We start from the raw sequence: 16,882 nt of genomic DNA on the forward strand, positions 1-16,882 counted from the left end.
GGGATGGGGAAGGGGACACCCCCTTGAGGCTGTGATGGCTTGGATCTGGCCCCACGTGAGCAGGCCCTGTTGGTTACCAGGGGTTGGGTGCTCAGCTCGACAGCCCCCCTGGTAGGTGCCCGACTGGCACAAGGCCAAGGCTGCATGGGCCAATGGGCAGAGCTCCCTCACCCTCAGCTGCATGGGGAAGTGGGCTTCCCTGGTGGAAAGGGGCATTCCAGCCATGCTGCCTGTGGCCCAGCAGGGTGGCGCATGCGGCTTCCCGCCATCTGCAGTGGCTATTCTAGCCTAGCCTAGCCTAGCCCAGCCCAGCCCTGCCATCAGCCTCTGCTTGGCAGGAAACACCTCCCACCAGCTCCGCTGACGCCAGGCCCTGTCCGTCCCCACCCACTGCTACCTGGCACATGCACAGGAGCCTCACAGCAGAGTGGCCTGAGTGGGGACACTCCCCCCACACCTGGGGGGCCTTCCCCCTGGGCCCTTCCTGGCCAGGTTTTGCCCATTGAGGTCCTGCTCTGACGACGTTTAATGCGAGGGAATTGGGGAGATCTTTTCCCAGCTGACTGAGACTCTTCAGCCAGTCCCTCTACCCTCCCCACCTCCTCTCCTTGTCCCCCCACTGCTGCCTCCCCTCATCGCCTCCTTTTCCCTGCTGGACCCATGGGCAGAATGGGCGAGGGGAGGAGCAGGGGGAGGGATTGCTCTGCCTCCAGCCCCCTGGAGAGCAGTGCCGGGCAGGGGCCCTGGGAAGCAGGACCGCTCAGCTCCTGGCAGGTGGAATGGCGGGGGCAGGAGGGGTGTATTTGGGCGAGTGACATGGGCAGTGCCATGAGGACTTGGCAGGGCAGAGCAGGCTCCCCAGGGCCTGGCGGCCCCCACGCTGGGAGGGTCCCTGTGCTGCGTCCAGGAAGTATGGGCTTTGGCAGAGCCTGTGGAGCAGGGCAGACGGATCCCTTTGCTCTGCGCCAGCTGGCCCAGGGGCAGCTCCTGACCAAGGGATGAGGGAGACTCAGCCCTGGGCATCCCACTAGTGCGGCCCTCGCCCTGGGGAGGAACAGGGCCCAGCTGGCCAGGCCCCCAGGTAAGGGCTCAGGACCTCCCATCTGCAGGGTGCCAGAGTGGCAGCGCCTGGCACATGGTGCTCCCACTGGCACTCACCTCGGAGTGGCTCATTTCGCCAGGTAGCTCATATTGGTCCTGCAAGAGAGGGAGGGAGGCGGAGTGTGAGTCAGGCTGTGGGGACGTGGAGCCAGTGTGCGCCACGGAGTCAGGGTGGGCACGAGAGTGCCCGGCTGGGCACTGACCAAGTGACCTTGGGGCTCCCTCCAGCCGCCTGGCTCACAGCACAGTGCTGATTGTGAGCAAGGAGCAACCCGGCCCAGCAACACCCCCACTGTGCCCAGCTCCCCAATCTCCACCCTTCAGCACAGCTCAGCTCCCTCACCCCGCCCTGTCTCAGTCCCCTCACAATGCCCACTGGAGTTTGGATTCACCCCGCTCCCATGCCCTCCATCCCAGCTCCCCTGGCCCTGGCTCTGCAGGATGCTGCTGGCCACAGAAGCCAGGTGCACCTCCAACCAGCTGCCCCCTCGCCCCTCCAGATACTCGCCCCAGACACCTGCCCGCCACACTCCCTCTCCCCATGCTGCTCCAGAGCTCACTCCTCTGCTGCACGGAACGGCCCCCCTGCCTGCCCTGCCCGAGGCCCAGCAGTGTGGGGTGACAGCATGGCTGGGACACGGCTCAGGGGAAGGGGGTGTGGAGGGGTTCAGGTCCTGACCTGGGAGCTGCAGGTTCTAGTCCCTGCCCCGCCATAGGCTCCCCTTTGGAAAGTCTCCTGAGCCCAGATGCCCAAGGTACTTAGACACTGAACTCCCATCCACGGAAATGGCGGTTCGGAGCCCAAATACCTTGGAGGATCTGGGCCTCTGGTCCCATCCAGCGCTCAACTGCTCCTGGGTCAAGGTCAGAAGCAGGAGGATCTGCCTCTCTGGTTTGCCTGCCTGGGCGGGAGCCAGCTGCAGCGCTACTACCCCTCTCAGCCAGCTGCCCCCCCTTGCTCCCGGCCTCCCGTGAGCACACTCCAAGCTAAGCCCCCCCAAAAAGCTGATCCTTCACTAGGAGGCACTGTGCCCCTCACAAGGGGCTGCAGGTAGTTGGGGGCGCCTGGCTCTAAGAACACATCACAGGGCCCTTTGCCCCTTGCTGCTCACAGCCTGGCGTGCCCTCAGCCATGCTCCTCTGCCCCTCAGGGGCTCCCAGAACCACCTCTGCAGTCTGGCTGGTCCCAGGCCAGAAAGGCACCGGCTCCACTGCCCCGCCGCGATGGGAGCACCCACAGGCACGAATCAGGTGATCTTGCTGCGGGGAGGGGGGGTAGATCAGCGGGAGAAGGCACAATGATCAAGGATGCACTGATTTCCGATTGGCTGGTACAAGTGGATCGTTGCTGGATTGGTCGGTTGGAAGGAGCGTTAAAAGGCTCCCATTGGATCAGCTGGGAGAGGGGAATCAGATCAGATCGAGAGGTATTGATTTCCGATTTGCTGGTACGAGTAGATCGTTGCTGGATTGGTCGGTTGGAAGGAGCGTTATCAGGCTCCCACCAGATCAGCTGGGATAGGGTGAAATGGGGGGACGGGTCAGATCAGGGACCATACTGTGCTGAAAGTCCCCAGAGCTCGAGGTGGCTCCAGGACTGGAGTGGGGATGGGCATAAGAATTCTGCTCCCTTGTCCTTCCTCTGCAAGTGGCAGACAGGCGGTATGGGGGCAGGACAGGCAGCGGCTGGGACCAGTCTCTGCAACACGGGGATGCTTCTGCTCCTTGGGCCACCCTGATCATCATTCATGCGCTAGGAGACAGGACTCCTGGGTTCTATCCCTGGCTCAGCCGCTGACTGGTCCCTCCCCATGTTTGCGCCTCAGTTTCCCCACCTGTAAGCAGGGGCGGTGACCCCACAGCTGGCCCTGGCACGGATTGGTGATGAATTAACGAGTGCCGGGAAGAGCTCTGCAGATGGAAATCCCAAGGGAGGCTGCAGATGGGTTGAGCTGTGGGGTGCCCTCAGCACAGTATGGGGGAGGGTGGCGCCTGGTCTGTGATTGGCCAAGGCGTGGCACACACTTACTGCGATGGAAATGCGGACATGCTTCGACTTGCGCTTTTCGGGTGGTGCTGAATTCTCAGCCTTTTTAGCCACGAGAAAAACAGGAGAGAAGACAGAGGCATTACGGGAAACCACAGCATCCTGGCTGGGCTCCACTGCCCCAGGACCTCGGGTGGGGGCTGGGCACAGAGCAGGGGCCAAGGTGCCATGGCGGCGGGGATGCCCTCGGGGTGGGGGGCAGAGGGGCACTCACCTCAGCGGGCTCTGTGGCGGTGTTGGTGCAGAAGAGGCTCTTGAGGGAAATGCCTGAGTGATCTGGGCTCCCGGCTGGGGGGAGACAAGCAGTGAAACCGTCAGAGCGAAGAGCAGTGAGCCAGGTGCCTGGCCGGCACTATGGGGTCCACAGGGGCAGGGGGCTCACCTGTGGGGCTCTCCACCAAGCTGCTGGGACCTCGCTTGAGCGCCGGCTTCAGGGGTTTGCGGGACTCTCCGTGTGGCGGGGCTGATGACGATTCCTCCGTGCCTATCTGGGGGCAACACGTACAGGGGGCTTGAATCAGCCCCTGAGCCTGGTAGGGTGGGGGTGAGGCGAGTCCAGGGCATCCCAGCCCCAGCTCAGCACGGGGGTGGGGTGGGAGCAGAATGTCCCATCACCAGCCAGGTGGGATGGGGAACCATGGGCCTGGGGCATCCATACCCCATCCAGCCCAGCCCAGTTCCAGGGGGAAGCAGCCCAAGCTGGAAGGAGGGTGGGCAGGCAGGACCCAAGCTGCACCATCCAGGCCCGGAGGATGTGAGGGCAGCCCAGACCTGAGCGAATTGGGGTGAGGAAGGGGGCACTCCCTGACAGAAGCCCCTCAAGGGCCTGGGAGCACTGGGTGCTTTGGGGTTTCCAGCCAGCGGCTCCTTGCCTGGCAGTGGGGTCGGCGTGCAGCAGGCTCATGGCATCCCATAGCCAGCCCAGTCCCGGCAGTGGGGTGCGGGGTCCCCGTGCTGCCCCCTGCCTCTCACCTGGAACCGCACTCCCGTGTCGGAGGCCTTGTGGTCGGCCTCGTCCTGGGGCTTCTCGGCGATGCTCGTCCTCCCGGCCTGTGCCCTCTCCTGCATGTACTGCAGGCGTCGCTGGTAGCCCAACTGGCCACTCAGCAGCGCCGCCACCTGGGCCCGCTCGATGGAGCCCAGCAGGATCATGGACTCTGCAGGAGACCAGCCCCGAGGGGCCATCACCCCTTCAGCTTCGGGGGGTCACAGCTGTGAGTGGCGTTTCCCACCCCCTCCCCAGACCCCAGGGGGCAGACCCAAACCTGAGCCCTCAGGAAAGCAGCCCTTGCAGGAGGGCTCAGGCTACCAGCCCATTGGCAGGGCTCTGAGGGTGGAGGGGCAGGATGGGACAGGGCCCTGCAGGGGTCCTGGCTCCCAGGCCTGTCTGCCCACCTGCCCATGGAGCAGCAGCTGAAAATGAAAAACCCTGCCCCCACCCAGGCTGGAGGCACCAGGCTCCCCCGTCCCTGGGTTGGGTCTCTCTAAGAGCAGCTGCCCTATGGGACAGAGCCTGCTTGGGAAGCAGGAGCTACAGTGTGAGGACACGGGGGGCCCAGGGCTCTGAGCTTGGGGCTGGGAGACAGCAGGACTCCTGGGTCCTATTCCTGGCTCTGCCCCAGGCTTGCTGGCTGAACTTGGGCTACTTCCTTCCCCTCTCTGGGCCTCAGTTTCCCCTACTGCAACCCAGGGATAACAGCCGCAGGGGAGGGGCCAGGGAGATGGGCCCAGTGCCAGAGCACTGCTGACCCGAGAGTCTGCTGGGGAAGCCTAGGAGTGCGAGTGGGGATTGGCTCCCGACGGCCACTCTGTGGGCAGCCTGCTCTGCCCGGGAGGCCTTGGCACACACGGGTGGCACAGTCCGGAGTGAGCTGGGCACAGCCTAGGCTGGCCAGGGCACAAGCAGCTCTGGACCCCCACCCCTACCCCCCACGGCACCGCCTGCTCCCTGTGCAGCCCCCACGTCTCACCAGCTGACTCCACCAGTGCCAGGCTCTTCAGCTGGGTGCTGTACAGCACCTCCTGCAGGTCGCGGTACTTGGAGTTCAAGGTGACGTAACGCACGTCCCGCACCATGATGTCCTCCACCCGCACGTTGTACTTCCTGCGGAGGGCAAGGCACGGCCCTGAGCAGGACGCCGGAGGGCTGCTGCCGAGCGCCCGGCCCTGCTGCGCGGGTCCCCCTTGGCCCCTTTGCTCCTGTCGAGGCTACGCTCCCCCAGTCCCTTGGGGGCAGGTGAGCGGCTCATCTAGCCGCCACCACTGCCATGGGGGCCATTTCTGGGTGGATCCCTGGATGTGAACAGGCTGGGGCATGGTCCCTGCAGCCATCCAGGCCTGGGAACCACAGAAGCTGCTGCACGGCTCTAGTGCCTATCACTAGTGCCTCTAAGCACTGCACCAAGCTCCTGGACTGGGTCCCACGAGCTCCCGAGAGCTTTGGCCTTGAGAGGGGCTTCCTGCAGAGGCTCCGGCTCCCCCCGGGAAAGGGAGCCCAGGTGGGCACTTACTCCTGGTGTCCCCAGCCCAGCTCGGGCAGGTATGGCAGTTTCTTGATGCGGATGATGCTGTCGTAGAGCGAGGGTTGCAGGCTCTGGGCCACGGCGTTGGCCAGGATGACAGCGATCATCACGGGCAGTATGTGGGAGATCTGGCCCGTCAGCTCGAAGACGATCACGGCGGTGGAGACTGTGTGGGTGACAGCGCCGGACAGCGCGGCCGCTCCTGTGCGCGGCAGAAAGCACCACAGTGAGACTCAGCAGGGCTGGCATGGCCCTGAGGCAGACCCCATGGAGCTGCACCACAGTGATACCCCCCAATGAGCCCCAGCCTCTCCCTAACAGCCCCAGGGAGGGGGACCAGTATGGGAACCTCATGGCACAGCCCCCCAGCACACCCCCAGAGAGTCCTCAAGCTGCTCTGCCAACCCGTCTGTACCAGCCACCAGTCGCTACGGCTCCCTGGCCCTGTCACTCTGGGGACACCCCCTCTGGGGAGGAGCCTAGACATGTCTCTGTGGCCGTACAGATTTGGGCTCCTCTGAACAGCCTGGCCCACTCCAGGGGCTGGCAGGAGGGAGATGCACCTGCACCACGAGTAGGTTGTTTGGGCGGTCGGACTGGCTGGAGCCTGTGGTGGCCTCTCCCCGGATGTGGAAACATGGCGCTTACCTACCACGGCGTAGCCCCCCGGCACGATGCGGTAGGTGTTGCTGTCAGCATGGATGCCATCCGGGAACCAGGCTGCCATGCTCTCCCCTACCAGCCGCCCGAAGGCCGCCCCTGCCCAAGGAGACAGGGGTCAAAGCAGGTCTGGGGGCAGCCCAGGCAGGTTCAGGGAGGGGAGAAAACCAGTTGTATCCTGCTGCCTGTGGCACAGTGTCCATCCCTGTGGCGATGCGGCTGCTCAGGGGGCAGTCGCTGCCCCGCCAGCCCTGAGGTGGACAGCAGGGCCCTGGCAAGGGCTGCCAGTTGCTGTGCCTCAGGAAGTCAGCTAAGCGGACTTCCCAGCCCCTCTGCGCTGCTGGAGCAGTGGGAGCCAGAGCAGCACCATGAGAGGTGGCACAAGGTGGTGCTAGGGTCTGTATCCCCTATGGCTGTTCCCTGCCCCTTCCTTCCCTCCCTGGGTGGATGGGGCTCTGGTGCGAGGATGGTGCTGCCGGCATGCTCCCTGAGGGGCAGGGGATGGCCTGTTCTGGGCAGGGGGAGGGATGCTGTGCCACCCAGCGCTACTGAATGCTGAGCCACCACTCGTACCAGGGCTGAGAGGTACCAAAACTCCTTCCCAAAGCCCTGAGCAGGTCTGGCACTCCGGGAAAGGGCCTGCCCCGATGGGCACCCCCGGCATCAGGACCCCATCACACTCACAGGGCACCAGCCACACCAGGGAGCTGCCACTGTTGCCGGAGGACAATGGCCAGCACAAGGGGACTGTGGGCAAACCTGCTCTGTCCCCTCTGCCTGGAGGGGCTGGTCAGTAGCTCGCAGAGGTGCTGCCCCTTTGGGAGCTGGGCTCAGGGCGAGCCAGGAGTGCATCCGGGGCCGGCACTCACCAATGACAAAGACGGGCATGAAGGTTCCACAGGGCACTGGGATGGTGGTGGCAAGGGCTGACATCCAGAACTAGGGGCAGAGACATGAGTCAGGGGTCATCCGGCCAGCCAGATCCTCCCAACACCTAGCCAGATCACACCCAGCCAGGGCCATGCCCACCAGACCACACTCACCCAGCCAGGTCCTCCCCACACCCCAGCCAGACCACAGCCTTCCAGCCAGTGCCCTGCCCACACCCCAGCCAGACCATAGCAAGTCAGTCAGGGCGCCTCTCACACCCAATCAGACCACACCCAGTCAGGCAGGGCCCCTCCCACACCCCAGCCCTGGTGTGGGGAAGGGGAGGGGGAGTGATCTGGGCAGCCCCAGCCCTGGGGCGGGACCCACCTTCATGAGGATGAAAACCACCAGGGTGACGAAGACATTGGCATGTGGGTGCTTCCAGGCCTCAGAGATGCCAACGTACTCGAACTCCTCAGCCAGGCCCTGCTTGGCCCAGGTGCGGTTGTCAAACAGGGTCACCAGGGTTTCCTTCTGGCTGAGCTGGGGAGAAGGACCGCGGCAGGCAGGGTGAACCCGGGGCAGTATCTCCACCCCACATCTCCACCCTCCCTAGGGTGCTCCCTGTCAGGGACCCCGTGGGCGCTGGGTGCCCTCCCCTTCCCATTCCATCTCATCCCAGCATCTTGCCCTCTGGGTGCTGGAGATCTGGGAGACATGAGGGCCGACACTACTGGAGCTTCAGCTCCAGATGCCAGGGTGCCAAGTTCAAGTCACAGCTGGGGCAAGCACAGAGCAGCATGTTCTCCAAACGAATGCTAGTGATACCCACTGGGCAGGGCTGCCAAGCTAGGGGAGGGAAGCAGGTTACCTGGCCGGCCATGAACTGTCCAAAGCCAGGCGGGAAGGTGAGTGTGGAGATGAGCAAAGTGACCAGCGCGGGGAAAAGCAGGCGCCTGCGTGGGAGCAACATACACAGCAAGTGATCCCACTTCCCCCACCACAACTGCCCCCAGCCCTCGCGGAAGGACCAGCACCACCCTGTGCCCAGCAGCTCCCATGCCAGCAGCGATTCACAGGGAACCAAAGAGCCCAGCCAGGATGCAGCGCCCCACCCAGCTCAGTCCTCTGCTCCCCAACCCCAACTCCCCCCAGTCCGGGTTCTCCCCTACCTCATCGCAGGTTCTCCCTCCGCCTGGTCTCCAGCCAGGCCTGGTTCTGGGGGTGCTGTACCTAGCGCCCCCTGCTTTGGGATCAACGAGCCCCAAGTCTCAGGGGAGGGAGCCAGCAGGCACCACTTACTTCTTCATCAGGAAGCGGTTGATGGTCTTCTGCTTGCGCATGAACTGGACAATCTTGCGGTTGAGGTAGACGAAGAGTGCCCCTCCGAAGCCGCTGGCAATCCTGGGGAGAGGGGCGGCCGAGTGAGCCACCAGCAGGCAGCTACTGCTGGGGTGGTCCTGTCGGATGGGGGCGGGGGCGGTACAGAGACACTGAGGATGCCTCCCCCCCCCCACAGCATAGAGGGCCTGGAAAGAGGGGAGAGCCCCCTCATATATCCTTCCCTGTCCCACACAGGAAATCTGATACCCCCCCCCAGCAATGTCCTCCCCGAGTGGGGCTGGAGTGACAGGGCACTGGACTCACCCGATGACAGCAAAGGCAGGCAGTTCCTGCAGGTCGAAGGGGAAGTCCAGCCGGAAGCGGGTTTTGAACAGAGCCGTGATGGTCTCTGGGGGGGATGAGACACGATGGGGGGGGAGCGTGTCACCCAGGGGTCCTCCAGGGAGGCCTAGCACCCAGACGCCCTGCTCCAATACTGGGCAGTTGCTCCTGACCATAGCAAACGCTCCCCACTCAGAGCACTGCGGCCCCTTGGGGCTGGGCCCGGCTGGAAACCCCCATAGACTCTGCTCCCTGCCCAGCTCTGCCAGTGCCCCCCAATCCCAAGCCCGGCTCCACTCACGCTCCAGCTCTGCCAGTGTCCCTCAATCCCAACTCCTGGCTCCCTCCACCCCCCAGCTTCTCCAGTGCCCCTCAATCCCAACCTCAATCCCAACCTCCAGCTTCCCCAGCCCTGGGCTCCCCCCACACCCCAGCTCTGCCAGTGCCCCTCAATCCCAACCTCCAGCTCCCCCAGCCCTGGGCTCCCCCCACACCTCAGCTCTGCCAGTGCCCCTCAATCTCAACCTCCAGCTCCCCCAGCCCTGGGCTCCCCCCACACCCCAGCTCTGCCAGTGCCCCTCAATCCCAACCTCCAGCTCCCCCAGCCCTGGGCTCCCCCCACACCTCAGCTCTGCCAGTGCCCCTCAATCCCAACCTCCAGCTTCCCCAGTCCCTCCATACACCTCCAGCTCTGCCAGTGTCTCTCAATCCCAACTCCTGGCTCCTTCTACCCCCCAGCTTCTCCATTGCCCCTCAATCCCAACCTCCAGCTCCCCCAGCCCTGGGCTCCCCCCACACCCTAGCTTTGCCAGTGCCCCTCAATCCCAACCTCCAGCTTCCCCAGTCCTGGGCTCCCTCCATACACCCCCAGCTCTGCCAGTGCCCCTTAATCCCAACCCCCGGCTTCCCCCACCCCCTAGCTTTGCCAGTGCCCCTCAATCCCAGCCTCCAGCTCCCCCAGCCCTGGGCTCCCCCCACACCCCAGCTCTGCCAGTGCCCCTCAATCCCAACCTCCAGCTCCCCCAGCCCTGGGCTTCCCCCACACCCCAGCTCTGCCAGTGCCCCTCAATCCCAGCCTCCAGCTCCCCCAGCCCTGGGCTCCCCCCACACCTCAGCTCTGCCAGTGCCCCTCAATCCCAACCTCCAGCTCCCCCAGCCCTGGGCTCCCCCCACACCCCAGCTCTGCCAGTGCCCCTCAATCCCAGCCTCCAGCTCCCCCAGCCCTGGGCTCCCCCCACACCCCAGCTCTGCCAGTGCCCCTCAATCCCAGCCTCCGGCTCCCCTCACCCCCAGCTCTGCCAGTGCCCTCAATCCCCACCCCTGGCTCCCCCATCACTGGGCTCCTGCCAGCAGGGCAGTAGCTGGTGCAGGCCAGAGGGGCCGGTTCCCTGGGGGGCTGAGCGGGCTGTACCTTCGTCCTTGTTCCACACGGCCAGCACGCGGAAGATGAAGGCACTGAAGGTGGCAGCGAAGAAGCCACGCCAATAATTGCGGACGGCGAAGAAGGTGGACGTGACCTCGATGCTGAAGAGGACGCCTGGGAGGGGCAGAGGGGACGGGAAGAAGCGGTGCCACCGTGGCCCCTTGGAACACCGGGGGCTCCGCTCCAGACAGCCTCCAGCCCTGAGATGTGCCTCCCTGCCTGCCCACGCACAGGGCACACAGGGGCCGGCCAAGGGGGCTCTAGACCCAAACACACCACCTGGGGCACCTCCTCTTCTCCAGGCGTTACATTCATGTGCCAAGGCCACTTGGGAGCCGATTGTAACCGCATGGGCAGCTCCTGTGGTTAGGTGGGCACCGTGGCTGCGTGCAGTTAGTCCCGTATGGGCACAGGAGAATTTGCAGCTAGCTGGCCCTGAGGTGAGGATGCCAGCTGGGAGGCGGCCCCAAGCCACCCTCTGCCAGAGCCACGGGGCCCCCTCTCCAGCCAGCTGGGAATCCATCCCCAACAGTGAGCAGGTCCTGCCTGGTGGCGCAGAGGAGTTGTGCGAGTGAGTGGGCAGTGCCGGGGCGTAAGTAGGGGCCAGCCCATCTTGGGGGGCAGGGCACTGACAGCCTGGCTTGGGCGAGCAGGAGGGACAAGCATACACAGACGGATGGACGGACGGGGACACTGCCCAGCATGGAGGAACAAGCAAAGAGTTAGACACATCACCAACCTAGGAGTGCAAAGCTGCGAGGGAGCCGTGGGGCCGGAGCTGGGCCTCCCTGGAGCGCAGAGTGGAGGGGAAAGGAGCATATGTTACATCTTCTGGGGGAAGTGCCCCCCATGCAGCGGCCTCTGCCACCCCCGCCATAGGCACAGGGCCTTGGGGACCCCTCTAGGTACCCGGGAGGCCTGTGAGTGTCTCTGGAGCCCAGGGTTCCTGCAGCATTGAGGTGGGGGGGTTCCAGGTGCTGCTGGGCTCCGTCCCAGGAGGCCCGTACAGACTGGGATGGTGCCCTGGGGGCTGTGTGCCTGGGGCATGGGCAGGGCAGTGGGGGAGCAGCTTCGCTGCAATTGGAGGGGAAAGCGAGAGGCAACACGAGGGCAGAGTGGGGGGGAGGATTGTGGGCTAATCCGGCCACAGCTGTGAGGAGAGAGGAAAGCCGGGGGCTGGGCCCCAAACCCTGTGTTCATCTGTCCTGCACCCCCCATAGCACCCACCTGTGTCCAGCCCCCTGTCGCACAGGAGGTGTCAAGTGGGGATACCAGTGACTTGGGGGGGCAGAGGCTGTGGCCTGTCCCAGGCCTCACTCCTGGCCAGTTTGATGGCCAGCCCTGGGTGGCTGTTCCCACCAGATCAGGGTCTTGGGGGACGCGAGGTGCGAAGACCAGTGTTGGGGATGGGACCCCCCGGCCAGGCACAACTCCCACGCTGCCCTGCTGGAGGGCTCAGTTTGTGCAGAGCCATGGGGAGCTGTGAGATCAGGCGGGGCGGGGAGAGCTGGGCGGGGTCCAGCCCCACAGCCCATATGGCTGACCCTACCTCCAATGGGGGCAGCAAAGCAGCAGCCGATGCCCACGGCACAGGCAGCCGCCAGCATCTCGATATTGCGGGACTCGTTCTGCAAGGCAAGAGAGAGCAGGAGACGATGATGGGCGGCACCCGGGCGTGAGCTCCTGGTGGGGACACGCCCCAGGTAGCCACGGCCGGAGACACCCCCCGTGGGGCTCACCCTCTCCTCTGCCAGGGCCGCAGGCACCCCCTGTGGGGCTCACCCTCTCCCCTGCCAGGGCCGGAGACACCCCCTGTGGGGCTCACCCTCTCCCCTGCCAGGGCCGGAGACACCCCCTGTGGGGCTCACCCTCTCCCCTGCCAGGGCTGGAGACAACCTCCCCGTCCTGCCCAGTCACAGCCAGAGACACCCTGTGCCAGGGTCAGAGAGGACAAATCTCCTGCCCCAAAGGCAGGGGATCCCTCTGCGGACCTGAGAGCCCCCCGCTCTCACATACACTTGCATTCCCAGCCTGGACCTGCCCCCGGTACCCGTTCAGTCAGCACCCGCAGGCCGCACAGCGTCAGCCTCTCACCTCGTAGATGCCTCCAAAGAGGGAGAGGAATTTGCTGAGCAGGGCGGCGCACATGCTGGCAATGTGGACAAAGGGCCCCTGTGGGAAGAGTGCCAGGAACTGGTTAACTACAGGCATGCGGCCTCAAAGCAGGGAGCTTTGTAGGAAAACTCACTCACTGGCAGGGCCAACCGCCCACCTCAGCTGGCACATGCCCCCTCTCCCCCCGCAGGGCCATCTGCCCACCACACCTGGTACACGCCTCTGGGACCACATAGAACATGGTTGCAACCAAGGTCCTGTAGTGGCAGCAAATGTTATGTAAAGGGGGTCAGATGAGGTGTCTAAGACCAGGTTATGGGTTGCTGGTTATGATTATACTGTCTGTATATCTGTATCATTTTGTAGTTGAAGTTATGAATATTGGCTCTATCCTGTCTGTATTTCAAATTTAGGCTCTGCTGCTGGGTGACACCCCAGACAAGTTGGTGTTAGCTCTGCCTAGCCTGCTTGATGGCCCATTAAGAACCATCAGCTACACAATTGACCCATTGAGAGAAGGCAAATACACCTTGTAACTCAGCAAAGTATGCAGGGACCTGCCCATGTGACTCCCTGACTCCATGTTGCTGTAATTTTCCACAGTAAGAACAAAGAGGTTCTTACACCTGGAAAAGACTATAAAAGGCTGATGCCTCATTTCCATCGTGTCTTCAATCCTGCTTCTTACCTCTGGAGGGACTTTGCTACAAACTGACGCTCTGAACAAAGGACTGAATGACCCATCCCAGCTCTGGATATTCTCCAGAGACTTGATTTTAAACCTGCCGTTTATTCTATCACTGCTACAAGCCTGAACTAAGAACTTTGCCATTACTGTATGTAACTGATTCCATTTAACCAATTCTTGCTCTCATTTCTATCTTTTTCCTTTTATGAATAAACCCTTTAGATTTTAGATTCTAAAGGATTGGCAACAGCGTGATTTGTGGGTAAGATCTGATGTGTATATTGACCTGGGTCTGGGGCTTGATTCTTTGGGATCAAGAGAACCTTTTTCTTTTATTGGGGTGTTAGTTTTCATAACCATTCATCCCCAGGACGAGTGGCACTGGTGGTGATACTGGGAGACTGGAGTGTCTAAGGCCTGGTCCACACTATGCTGTTAAATCCATTTTAACAGCGTTAAATCGATTTAACGCTGTACCCGTCCACACTACACTGCTCTTTATATCGATTTAAAGGGCTCTTTTAATCAATTTCTGTACTCCTACAAAATGAGAGGAGTAATGCTAAAATCGATATTACTATATCGGATTAGGGTTAGTGTGGACGCAAATCGAAGTTATTGGCCTCATTATTTTACAGTAGCTACCCACAGTGCACCGCTCCAGAAATCGACGCTAGCCTCGGACCATGGACACACACCACCGAATTAATGTGCCTAGTGTGGACGCGCACAATCGACTTTATAATATCTGTTTTATAAAATCGGTTTAAGCTAATTCGAATTTATCCTGTAGTGTAGACGTAGCCTAAGGGAATTGCTTGTGTGACTTGTGGTTAGCCAGTGGTCTTCTCTGTCTGGCTGGTTTGGTTTGCCTTAGAGGTGGAAAAACCCCAGCCTAGGGCTGTAACTGCCCTGTTTAAGCAATTGATCCTGAATTGGCACTCTCAGTTGGGTCCCGCCAGAACCGCATCGTCACACTGCACCCGGCACCCGGCACCCAGCTTGTGTCCCCTCCCAACAAGGCCCAGTAGCTTCCCTGCCCCTCTTACCTCCTTGCCCAGGGGCATCCCGCTGCCCAGCGCACAGGTCAGGCCGATGACCTTGGCCACAAAGGTTTTGAGGGTGAGATACTCCTTCAGCACCACACCTCGGAGAATGGTCTTCATCTCAGGGATGCCTGAGCCTGGGGAAGGGGATGGGTGAACACCCAGAGAGGGGAGTTGTAGCCCCTCCTCCCTCCTCCCTCCCGGCCCTTTGTGGGCGAGGGGTGATCCAGGTCTAGCCCTCCACCCCCAGGCCAGAAAGTTGGACACAGGAGGGGTGATTTCCCCCGGCGTGGCCCTGCAGAGTGGGCCGGGGGATCCCGAGGGGCAGGGGCTGGCTCCTACCCACAGCCTGCGGGGCCAGGATCTGGGTGAAGCCAGCCGAGAAGGTGATGAGCACCACGGGGTAGGTGACCCAGGCCATGTACTGCAGGAAGATGTTGGTGTCCAAGCCCCCGTACATCCACTTCTGGGCTGCGGAGAGATGGGGAGGGGTCACTGAGGGGGCTCACTAGGATCGGGGTCACTGGCTGCCCTGCCCTCCCCGCCCAGGGGAGGGAGGGCACAGGTGGGGCCCCATTCAGGATGACATGGCCTCATCCGAAGGCGCCAAACACTTCCACTGCCTGGAGCCCATACCTGCCTGGCCACATCTCAGACCCACCACTCTGGCTGACACCTACTGAGCCCCCCCTCCCCCGCCCAGGCCCAGTCCCCTGATTGACATTTACCCAGCCCCCTTCCTGGGCCCTCCCCCTGGCTGACAGGGTACCCAGCCCCCCCACTCCCTGGGCCCAGCCCCCAGGCTGACACCTACCCAGCCCCCTTCCTGGGCCCATCCCTCTGGCTGAAAGGGTACCCAGCCCCCAACCTGAGCCCTGGGCAATCCTTGCTGTGCCCTCAGGGTGCCAAGCAGACCAGCGGCCTGGCTCAGGCTGTGGGCACAGAGGCGAGTGGCCTCGGCCCCCCTCACCTTGCAGGCAGGTGGCTATGGTGAAGTCCATGGCCCAGCTCACCAGCGCCATGACCAGCCCCAGCAGGATGAGGAAGATCCAGTCCTCGCCCACCTTGGAGATGAGGAACTTCTGGCATCGCACGGTGCAGACTGCGGGGAGAGCGCGGGAGCTGAGCAGGGGGAAGGGCCCATCCTCCATGCCCAGCCCAGGGCATCCTGGAGGCAAGATTAACCCACCCCCCTAAGCTGTCTCCCGCACTGCTGCGGAGATGGGCACGGTTCAGACGGATGGACGGACAATCCTGCTCCCCCACCCCCACCCTCTTTGCAGCGATCCAAGCTCTCCAGCAATGGGCCACTGGGGCCCCGGGGGCAGGGGAGAGGGGAGATTGGGGGCTGGGGGAGCACCAGGCTGCCAGGTGGGCTTGGACACGGCCCTGGCAGACTCTCAGGAGTTAGAGCAGCCTGGGCCTCTGCATTGAGCTCTGTGCCAGCTCCTCAGGAGCGGGCACAGGGGATGGGCAGAGCCAGCCTGTGCCCACTCTGGCTACTTGCCCTGGCTCCTGCACTGGCCACAGGGACCTCCCAGGCCAGGCTCCAGCCTGTGCTGCACGGGGAGAGATGGGGCTTGGAGGAGAGAAGTCGAAGCAACCAAGTACAGGGACAAGCTCCAGGAGGAGGGATACTCTCGTGCAGGGCTAGCTGGGGGGAGCAGAGATGGGCCCCAGGAGGGTGCTGAGCCTGAAGGACCCAGGGGAGGGTCAGCCTAACGTTCCTGGGGACCCCAGCTGCCTTTGCATGTGTCAGCGACTAGGAAAGGCACAGGGGAGCCCAGTGGGGGTGGGGCTGTGCCCCCTGGGGTGTCCTGAGCTCAGGGGGCACAGGCAGGACTGGCGCCAGGGCAGCGAGCCAACAGGCAGCTTGTGTTAACTCACCTGCTCTCGCCCAGACCTCAGCAGTGCTGGGCGGAGCAACCCAGCCCCACTCCCCCAGCTGGGGAGAGAGACAGTGAAAGGCCCATCCCTGGGGCAGAGAGGAGCACTCAGCAGGCTGGTCACTTGGGGCCCACTCACCCACCACTGACAATACCCCAGCCCAGAGTGCCCCTCAGTCAGGAAAGCACGGGCACAGAGCTGGGAGGCGCTGGGCAAATGGTCCTACCACCCCACAGCTCTGCCAGTGCCCCTCAGTCCTGACTCACAGCCCCCTGTTATCCCAGCCCTGGGCTCCCCAACCACAGCTCTATCAATGTCCCTCAGTACCGACCTAAGTTCCCTCTAAGCTGCGCGGCTGTGTAGCAGGCCATCAAGAGCTGCGCAGGCAGGGAGAGGCGCCTCTCCCCTGGTCCCAGGCTGCTGCAACGAGAGAGGGCTGGGGGCAATCCTCTCTCCCTGCTGTGACCCCAGGGCAGCCTGCACCCTAAACCCCTCATCCCTGATCCCACCCCCAGAGCCACACCCTCAGCCAGAGCCCTCACCCCCACACACCCCAACCGTCTGCTCCAGCCCTGAGCCCCCTCCCACACTCCAAACCCCTCGGCCCCACCGCCACCACACATCACCTCCATATTGGTGCACATAACAAAATTCATTTCACACATGGATGTACAAAAATTAAGGGAACATTAGTCCCAACCCACAGCACCCACTGCTATCCCAGCCTGGGCTCCCCCTGCCCACAGCTCTGCCGGTGCCCCTCAGTCCTGACCCATATCCCCTGCCGCTATCTCAGCCCTGGGCTCCCCCCACAGCTCTGCCGGTACCTCTCAACCCCAACCCACATCCTTCTGCTAT

The 16,882-nt window shown here is 63.0% G+C and overlaps 1 protein-coding gene across 4 annotated transcripts in view; it reads right to left on the reverse strand.

The window, feature by feature from the left end:
• The window catches only part of CLCN2 (chloride voltage-gated channel 2), a 40,928-nt gene that overhangs the window by 2,254 nt on the left and 21,792 nt on the right, over positions 1–16,882 (reverse strand). The window contains exons 3-20 of one of the 4 annotated variants that reach the window (XM_030576298.1): positions 15,108–15,239; positions 14,480–14,608; positions 14,141–14,274; positions 12,383–12,460; positions 11,838–11,916; positions 10,277–10,402; positions 8,848–8,932; positions 8,503–8,604; positions 8,072–8,156; positions 7,588–7,743; positions 7,200–7,269; positions 6,319–6,429; positions 5,659–5,872; positions 5,119–5,252; positions 4,121–4,305; positions 3,531–3,636; positions 3,363–3,436; positions 1,159–1,197 (exon numbers count right to left, since the gene is read on the reverse strand). In XM_030576298.1, coding sequence (XP_030432158.1) covers positions 1,159–1,197; positions 3,363–3,436; positions 3,531–3,636; positions 4,121–4,305; positions 5,119–5,252; positions 5,659–5,872; positions 6,319–6,429; positions 7,200–7,269; positions 7,588–7,743; positions 8,072–8,156; positions 8,503–8,604; positions 8,848–8,932; positions 10,277–10,402; positions 11,838–11,916; positions 12,383–12,460; positions 14,141–14,274; positions 14,480–14,608; positions 15,108–15,239 — 2,039 coding nt within the window. Of the gene's footprint in view, positions 1–1,158; positions 1,198–2,077; positions 3,191–3,362; positions 3,437–3,530; positions 3,637–4,120; positions 4,306–5,118; positions 5,253–5,658; positions 5,873–6,318; positions 6,430–7,199; positions 7,270–7,587; positions 7,744–8,071; positions 8,157–8,502; positions 8,605–8,847; positions 8,933–10,276; positions 10,403–11,027; positions 11,077–11,837; positions 11,917–12,382; positions 12,461–14,140; positions 14,275–14,479; positions 14,609–15,107; positions 15,240–16,882 lie in introns of those variants that run through there. The other 3 variants (XM_030576299.1, XM_030576301.1, XM_030576300.1) reach the window with 3 other exon arrangements.

The sequence above is a fragment of the Gopherus evgoodei genome, chromosome 9, assembly GCF_007399415.2.
Source record: "Gopherus evgoodei ecotype Sinaloan lineage chromosome 9, rGopEvg1_v1.p, whole genome shotgun sequence".
Classification (NCBI taxonomy): Eukaryota; Metazoa; Chordata; order Testudines; family Testudinidae; genus Gopherus; species Gopherus evgoodei.